We start from the raw sequence: 8,791 nt of genomic DNA on the forward strand, positions 1-8,791 counted from the left end.
CGGGGACCCATCCGGCAGAGGGGTCTCAGGTAGCCTCATGCCTGCCGGACACAATCTCACCAGCAGGGTGCGCACTCCCCAGGTGGGTTACACACTGGGCATCAGACTCCCAGGCAGCAGCTGGCAGCTGAGGCTCACGGGGCATCCTGGGCACCAGCTCTGGACCAGCCTCCAGGTCAGGAAGCTTATTCCTCTCCCAGGGCTCCTGGGCCCACCTTCCCTCACATGCCCATTCCCCAATGGGCCCCCCAGCTGGACAAAGATGGAAGGGGAAAGATATCCAGGCTTTGCCGCATTTCTCACCACACAGCAGAAGTGACCCTGGAAGCTCACCCCACAGGCCCCCGACCCTGAGGCTTCCTCTAAGCCAGCAGGGAGACAGGAGAAATGGTTTTGAGCGGATGTGGGGAATTTGGGGAGCCCAGGCAAGAGGGCTAGGCCTAAGGATTCCAATTCCAGCCAGGATCCTAGGCCAGAGGGTTGGTTGGGGCGTGGAGCATGGGGCACCACTGGGCTGGGCGTCCGGTACCCACGAGGCTGGTCTGGGGCACCCCCAGAACTGGGCAGGAGCCTAGGCAGGACTTGGGGAAGGGGGAAATGGGTCATTGGTGACAAAGACAGAAAAGCTTGGGGAGGCAGGACAGAGGCAGCTCAACCAAGTCACTAGGAGGGGACAAGAAGGCGCCTAGAGTCCCGATGGTGCTAAAAGCCTGAACCTCCTCCCAGAGGAGACCCTTCCTCCAGCCCCACCTTCCCAGAGGCAGAATTGACAGTACAGCAGCTTTATTGACCAGACATAGCAGCAAGAACACAGCAAAGGTGGGGCCTGGAGAGTCCGGCCTGGCCACGGGCTCTGGCTGACTAGAGTCAAGTCTGGGGACCCCTGCATCTCTCCCATGCCTTCCTAGAGCCCAACCTCATCCCTGCTCTGAGTCATCCCTAAAGTGGTGGACAGCAGGGGCTGAGGTCCTGAAGGGCCTGGGAAGGCAGGTGGCACCCAGATTGGGGCCAGGGCCAGGGCCAGGGGCCAGCAGCAGGCAATTCGTGCAGGACAGTGGGGGCGTGCGGGTGGGTGTGGAGTGGCCGGCTCACCACACAGAGCACTTGTGAACAGGGTTCATGGGCGAATCTTTGGGGCAATGGAAGGCCCGGCCAAACTCCTCAAATTGGGACACACTGCCCAGCACCCTGGGGTGGAAGAGATCCATAAAGTGTGGGTCCCAGCATACCCCAGCTGTCCCTTCCCATAAGAACCTGCTTCCATCCCAGATAGGTGTGGCCCAGCAGCATACCTGTAGTGCTCAGGTGCGTGCTTGTCGGTCAGCACCTGCAGGTAGATGGACTGTGACCGCCGTTTGATGCACCAATTCTGGGCCCGGGGTGGGGGTGCAGGGGAGGAGAGTGGGAGATGAGGCCAGGAGTTCACTGCCCAAGCCCTGCAACACCCTTCCCACAACCCCCAGCACACTAGGCCTTTAACTCCCCTCAGAACCCACAGAGGCATTGTCCCCACCCCCAACCACCTACCAGCCCCATGGCCCACCTGGGCAAAGGCAATGAAGAAGAGCTGGTTGTGTGTGTACTTGAGCCGGTGCAGTGGGTGCTCTGGGCCATGCTCCCGCACCCACTTCTGATAAGCCTGGGGGTTTAGGAGGTTCAAGTGCATGGAGCTGCAGTGCCCACAGCGGGGCAACCTGACTTACCCTCCACCCAGCCAGCCCCAGCTCTGCACATTGAGGGCCCAGCTCCCTCCTTCCACGCTCTCCAAGCTGAGCTTCCTCCCAGGAAGGCTAGCCCCAGGTAGGTGCCACCCCTCCAGGCAGCCCTCCCTCCTCTTGGAATACAGGGCCTGGGAGTCCTTCCTTTTGTTGAGGACCCCTGTCTGGCACCCCCTAGGCCAGAGGACAGTAAAACAGGGAGAAAGAGGTGCTACATCTCTGGTTGAGTCCCCATCAGCCCCCACCCCTCCCCTGAAGGGATGGAGGGCCAAGCCCCAGCAGCTCACATGGTAGGCCAGCTTGAGGCCCCCCATATCTGCGATGTTCTCGCCAAGTGTGTGCTTCCCATTCACCTGCTCAGAAAGGAAAAGGCCGGAGGCTGCATGGGGCCCACTGACCTTCCTCAGGCCTTGCATCCTCGGCCCCCGCCCACCCCTACCCCTGCCCTGTCCTCCCCTTTCCAAGAGGACTTAGGAGGGACTCCAATCCCTTTGTGCCCTGTGGCTCTGGTGAGTCTGTGTGAGCTCATTCATGTGTCTGTGAGAGTGTGCATGCACCCTTGGATGTATGTGCAGGGACCTCCACAAGGTTTGTTTGGGCACATGTGTGTGTACACATGTGTGTGCACATGCTCCTGTTATGTGCTGAGCTGGGTCCCAGGGGCTGAGGGAGGTCAGGGGGTCTCACCCGCTGATTGTAGACAGTGAAGTTGTCGTAGAGGTGGACGATGCACTCGGCCTTGCGCAGGAAGCGGCGGTAAGAGGCCTCTGTCCACCAGTGCAGCAGGTTGCCCGCGCGGTCATATTGCCCCCCTATGGGGAACGGGCAGGATGGGCTGAGACTAACTCTCACTCCCAGAGCCCAGGCTTGAGGACAGAGGGGCCCTGTAGAGTTTTAATCAGCCCATCAGCACCCGACCCCCTACTGCCACCATCCCCTCAACCCACAGGCCTCACCCCAGTCGTCGTAGCCATGGGTCAGCTCGTGCCCGATGATGGTGCCAATGCCCCCGTAGTTCAGAGACCTGGGCCCACAGCAGCAGCGTCAGGCCCCACCTGTGTTCTGAAAGTGCCTCCCTGCTGCCCAGGCCCCGGGAGGCCCTGGCCAGGCTAGGAGGTGACCCCGTGGTGTCTGCATGGTGCCAGGGCACTCCTGCCTCAGCTTCCTTGTGGGATATGTAAAAGGGGCCATTTATACCTGCGCACCTGCCTTTTAGGAAATAACACCTCACAGAACTGGGGTGGGGGGAGGGGACAGGATTGGAGGGAGGCAGGAGGGAAATGGAGGCACACATGGGATATGCCTTTTTCCTCATCACTAGGGTTGCTCCACCTTTGAAACACCTGATGAAATCTCAAACTAGGTAAGGGGGGACTAAGGGCGTTAAAGAGAAAGGAAAAAAAAACTATTTATGTCCTAAATAACCAAGGATGAAGTAGGACTAGGAAGACCCAGGGTCTGCAGATGTCATGGCTCCTGGACCCAGCCCAGGTTTGGAGCAGTGTGAGCAGCCCCCACCCACTTCGCAGACAAGGCCAGGTTCCATACTCACTGTGGAAAATCGGGGTCATACAGGGTGGGCTGCAGGATACCAGCAGGGAACACTACAGGGAGGGTGCGGTAAGCAGGAGACCTGCCCACCTCCAAGCCCTGCCCCTTTCAGGACATGCCCCTTACCCATCTGGTTCTTGTTGGGTAGATAGTAGGCATTGAGTGCTTGTGGAGGAAGCAGCCACCTGTGGAGGAAGGCTGAGGTCAGCTTCGGGGGTCCACGCTCCTCCACAACCCTCCTAGCCAACTTCTTGAAGGCTGTTCTGGTGGTCCAGCCTACGCCATGTCCAGGCCTCCCTCAAGCTGCTCCCCAATGATCTCCAAAGCTGACAGCCCCACCCACAACCTGTGCAGGCCTTGTGCCCCTCGCACCAGCATGGTGTGAGGCAGTTTGTCCCACCAGCCTCCTGGCTTTAGTAAGGTGCCCTCTCTCCATGGCACTTCCCTGGCCCCCCCAGCTCTGGGCCAGGCACCCACGTGGACTTGTCCACCTCCTGCCGGATCTTCTTGACTGAGAGCTGGATGCTAAAGCGGATGCTGTTTAAGATGTTCTTGAAGTAGGTCTTCTCGTGGACTTCAAACTGCACAGGGGACAGGCAGCACTCAGCGGCAGGCCAGGGGCAGGGCCAGACGAGAGCCAGGCAGGCCACATGCCCTCCCAAGGTCCATCAGCTGAGGGCTGGCTGTGGCTCCTCTGCAGTGGTGGTGGGCTCCCTGGAGGTCTTGGACAGGGGCCTGGAGAAACCCAGCAGCTCAGGCTGGACAGGAACAGGCCAGGGGGCAAGCCCACCTCATACTCCTTGTCCACGGCCTCGGGTTTGAGCAGGAAGTCTGGGTAGCCGACCATCACCATCATGTACTGGAGCTATAGTCAAAAGGGCAGTGAGAGTGGGCCAGAGCCTCAGGTGATAGCCCTTTACCCACCAAAGAGAAAGCTCTAGCTCCAGCTTAGAGGGGAGTTCAAGGATGGAGAAGAGCAGACCAGGTCATGCCAACTCCATAAAAGGCACCTTTGTCTCCTTTGTTATCCCAGCCCTAGGCGCTCATAGGTGCTCAATAATATAGAACAAACAAATCCGCGCATCCCTTGGGGGGCCTCAGCTGATCACCCCATCACCTGCAGGATCGCACTTCACCTTGGCCCGAGCAGCCGCCTTGGTCTCAGCATCCATCCAGTCCAGCTCCTCCAGGCGCTGGCCCAAGATGTACTTGATGTCTTCCACCAGCTGCTGCACCTGCAGGGTCAGGGCTCAGGGTTCAAGGATCAACCCAGGAGGGCTTAGAGCTGTGCCCCCGGCACCTGGTACGAGGGGTCACCTAATCGTTCAGCACCACTTTGTAAGTTCAGGGCTGGTACTGAGCACCAAGGGGTGACCTTGGAGGTGGGGATCCAGGCCCTGCACCTCAGACAAAAAGCTCCCAGTCTGGAAGGGGGCGAACTGCCCCAGCAATGATCGCATGCATTCCTAAGACCATGCCAACTGAGCATGGCAGAAAAGGATGGGCAGGAGCTTAGTGGGGAGGGCCTCCACTGGCTGACAGACCAGGTGGGCTTCCTGGGGGAGGAGACCTGGTGAAACCAGCCTGTAGCCTCAGAAAGGGCAGAGCCCTAAACTTAGCCCGCTGCCCCTAGCTGCAGGGGGATGTGTGGGGCTCCCCATCCTTAGACCAAGGCCATACAAGGACTCCATGCCCAGTTCCACACTTATAACCCCACCCCCAAGCCCAGGGCAGCCTGACCTTGGCTTTACTGGCAGCTGAGAAGTGTTCATGTACAAAGAGGGCGCCAAGAGCCATGCCAAAGTGGCGGTTGGCCTGGCCCAGGCAGACACGGGCCAGCTCCTGGGGCTTGTCACTGCCCTCCATCTCACGTGCCAACTCATGCAGAGCCTCTCGAAACGGTGGGGACAGATGCTCACTCAGGACCACCACCACGCGCCACACCAGGTAGTTGTGCAGGATCCTGAGGGCCAGGGGAAGGAGCTGGGTGTCCAGGTAGGCTCACATGCTTGGGCCACCCGAATGCACCATCCTACCATCCTACCGCCCATACTCCTGAGCCTGGGGCGGACCTAGCACCCCCAGGAGTGAGGGTCATTCCAGGCACACGGAGGCAGAACCTAGAGTGGCCTGGCCAGGAAAAAGGACTGGGTCCACACACACAGCAGGACACATTCTGGCCGTGGAGCAGAGCACCTGATGCTGACAGGTCACAGGCCAGCATCATTTTCTGACTTGCTATGGGTGGGAGAGTTGGCACTTCTGGTGACTGTGTGCCCCAGAGCTGGCCTTGAGAGACCTCCACTCCTCCCCAAGGTGGGCAGAGAGCAGGGAGGCTCTCTCCAGGGTGTCCCTGGGGTGGTAGAGCTGTGGCCACACGTGCCCTTTCTGACGTCCAGACCCACTCAAGCCTCACTATCCCCAGATGAGGAAACTGCAACTCGGGAAACTCACAGCCCTACTCAGGGTTCCACAGAGTAGGTGAGAGAACCACGTCTGAACCTAGGGATCAGGACTCCCACTCCAGTGCTCCTCACATGCCTCCCCATGTGGCTCCTGCACAGGGGTGGGAATTCATAGCTCCCCAAGAAGATGGGTCTGGGGTATGGGGGAAGGGCCTGGGATGGGTATTTGGCAGTTGTACCTTCGGGGTGTGGAGCGGATGAGCTGGGACACCTGCTGCATGTAGTCCGTGGCCAGCAGCACCACTTCCTCATCCTCTGAGAAGTCCTCCTCGAAGATCTGGTCCAGCAGCCACTTCCACTGCAGCTGTGGGCCATGGGTGGGGGTGGGGGTGGGGGTGGCAGGGACCACAGAGCATAGGGAAGGGGTTGCAGCGGTTCTCAACCTGTGGGTCACGACCCCTTTGGCGGTCAAACAACCCTTTCACAGGGGTCGCCTAAGACCATCCTGCATATCAGATATTTACATTACGATTCATAACAGTAGCAACATCACAGTTATGAAGTAGCAACGAAAATAATTTTATGGTTGGGTCACAACATGAGGAACTGTATTTAAAGGGCCAGCAGGTTGAGAACCACTGGGTTAGGGAGACACAAGAGATACTGGAATCCTGGGAAGGGGATGGCCCAACAATTTCAGGATCAGCACCCCCTCCCACCCACCCACCAGGGCCAGACTACACTCACATGGGGAGTGATCTTCTGCAGCTGTCCCAGTGTCACCTTGTTGTACATGGAGCTGACGTCTCGACGGAGGTCATCATACTCTGACGCTGTGATCTGGGATGGATGGAGAGCAGGTTGACCCAGCCCTGCCCCATGGTCCCCTCCCCTCAGCCCACAGCAGTGCCCCTGCTCACATTGGCCAGCCGCTGCTCCAGTTGCAGGATCTCCTGGGCCTTCTGCTCCACAGCATCGGCACCCAGTAGGCTGAGCAGGCGCTCCATGAACACTCGGTAAGCTGCCAGGATCTGCACCAGGATGGGGCATGTCAAGGGTGAGGATCATTGCTAGGCCCTAGTCCATTCCTCCCCGAGCCCCAGGCCTTCCCTGCAACCCCACCCCATTGCCCCCACACCTTCTCACTGTCCTCATCCTGAGCTAAGTACAGGGTCCTCTCCGGTAGGGTGAGCCCATCCTGGTCAATCTGGAGAGAGAGGTGGGGGTCAGAGGTCAGAGTTCAACAAGCCAGGTTCAAGCAAAAGAACTGAATTCCCACTCAAATGTCCAAATAGCAAGACATCCATTGTCACAACCCCAGGAACACAGAGACACTAGCCCCTCCCACTATCCAGAGAAGAGGCTGTAGAAGCCCCTACCTCTACCGGTCTAGCCTGAGTAGCCTGGGGATGATAGAGGGGAGGTCCCCACCTCCTCACTCCCACTCCCACTCCTACTTCCTGTAAAGCCTTCCCTTTCTCCACCTGTGAGGAGCATTCGCAAGGAGGTATTGACATTTAGGGCCCAGCATCTGGCCTGCCCCAGCCCCTCAGGGCTCAAGGGCACACACCTCCTTCCGTGCGCACGGAGCCTGCAAGAGGGCTGGGAAATTGCAGCTCCCGCGGCTCCGCTAAACACCGCAATTACTCCAGGGAAATTACTTGCGCCCTCCTCCCGAGCTCTGCCAGCGCACGCTCCCTTCCTCTTTCCTCTCCTCCCCTCTGGGATGGGTCTACGGGAAGCGGGGCCAGCACCCCCGGTTCCTGGCCGCTGGCGGGTACCTGAGGAGCGGGGGACACTCACGCGGATGACATAGCGTGAGGAGTTCCTGTCGTCCAGGTTAACGGTGAGTGAAAAGAGCGCGGCGGCGCTGTACACGCCCTGCGCCTTGTACAGCAGCCGGTTGAGGTCCCAGTGTCCCGAGGACCCCGGGCGCTCGGCGGCGCCGCCCAGGTCCCAGCCTCCGCAGTCCTCGATGACCTCAAGCATGGGCCTGGGGCCGAGCCTCTCTATCTCGCGCATGTCGAGGCACGAGCGGAAGAAGGCACGCACCTTGCGCTGGGCCGCGCCACCTGGCCCACCCCCGGGCCGCGCCAGCAGGCGCTGCAGGCGCTCCTCGTTCTGCTCGCCGATGGCCGCGATGGTGCCGTAGGTGAGCTTGTCGTCGGGGATGGCGTGGCGCCGTAGCCAGCCACCACACGCGAAGGAATAGAAGTCCTGGCACGGGTCTATGCTGGTGTCCAGGTTGGCGGCCAGGAAGCGGGCGGCGCGCGCGAAGGCCTTGCGTTCGGGGCAGCCCTCCGAGCAGGCTCCGCTGCCCGCCGCGCCCGGGCCCAGGTACTTGAGCGCCAGCATGGCGGCCAGGATGGCGCAAAGGCCGGCGGCGAACACCAGCCCCGACAGCAGGCACACCTCGCGCCGGTTCCAGCGTGGCAGCCCTGCCCGGGTCCCGGTGGCGCTGCGCCCAGCGCCCAGCGGGAAGCCAGGGGGCAGCGAGGTCCTGCGCGCACCCCCCGTGCCGCACCGGCTCACATACTTGACCTCCTGGAACTCGTCGTAGTGCGCAGTCATTGAAAATGGGGCCTCCATGGCGCTGCCGGCGCCACCCTGCAGCCCTTGGCGATCTCCGCTACAGGATGCACCCGGCCGCCGGCCTTCTGTCTGGCCTGCGCATGGCCCCCCAGGCCGCAGCTACAGGAAGGGTAGATGCAGGCTTAGAGAGGCACTGGGGCCCGACGGAGGGGGGTGCAGGCCTGGGTCCCGAGGCTGGAGGTCATCCGCCTCCCCAACAGCGAGCAGCCCTGGCGCCTGGCCTCCCTGCGCCAAAAGGAGAATGAGGGAAGGGGAAGGCTCAGAGTGGCCACCACTTCCCACCGATGCACCCTTTGACCTGTCTCCTCTTTCCCTGAACACCTATGCCCGTCGCAGATTTAGGAGGCCCCAGGTGGAAAGCTGGGAGCACCAGGCACTGGACCTGGTACGTAGTAGGCCTTCAATGAAAGACTGTTTCTCTTGCCTTAGCCTTTCTTGTCCAAGACCTGCTACGGCCAAGGCCGGTGGGGGAGGGGGAAAGCGGAAACTGGAGAAAGGAGGTGCGGTCTGGAGAGCGTCTATGCG

At 60.5% G+C, this 8,791-nt stretch overlaps 1 protein-coding gene across 2 annotated transcripts; it reads right to left on the bottom strand.

The window, feature by feature from the left end:
• Window positions 1-766: 766 nt before the first annotated feature.
• ECEL1 (endothelin converting enzyme like 1) lies at window positions 767-8,263 on the bottom strand (the record flags this gene model as incomplete). 2 transcript variants are annotated; one of them, XM_081095467.1, is made up of 17 exons in its annotated part: window positions 767-1,188; window positions 1,293-1,369; window positions 1,544-1,639; window positions 2,006-2,071; window positions 2,406-2,530; window positions 2,675-2,742; window positions 3,271-3,322; window positions 3,396-3,454; window positions 3,753-3,850; window positions 4,060-4,134; window positions 4,406-4,504; window positions 5,010-5,232; window positions 5,914-6,038; window positions 6,422-6,514; window positions 6,595-6,705; window positions 6,813-6,881; window positions 7,478-8,263. In XM_081095467.1, the coding sequence occupies 17 exons, from the start codon at window positions 8,261-8,263 to the stop codon at window positions 1,089-1,091; spliced, it is 2,322 nt and encodes a 773-aa protein (XP_080951593.1). In that variant the 3' UTR covers window positions 767-1,088. The 2 variants fall into 2 exon arrangements, with proteins under 2 accessions (XP_080951593.1, XP_080951592.1); XM_081095466.1 differs by having other exon boundaries at window positions 3,747-3,850.
• Between the last annotated feature and the right edge of the window lie 528 nt (window positions 8,264-8,791).

This window comes from Myotis nattereri (genome assembly GCF_964212035.1).
Source record: "Myotis nattereri genome assembly, chromosome: 7".
Taxonomy (NCBI): domain Eukaryota; kingdom Metazoa; phylum Chordata; class Mammalia; order Chiroptera; family Vespertilionidae; genus Myotis; species Myotis nattereri.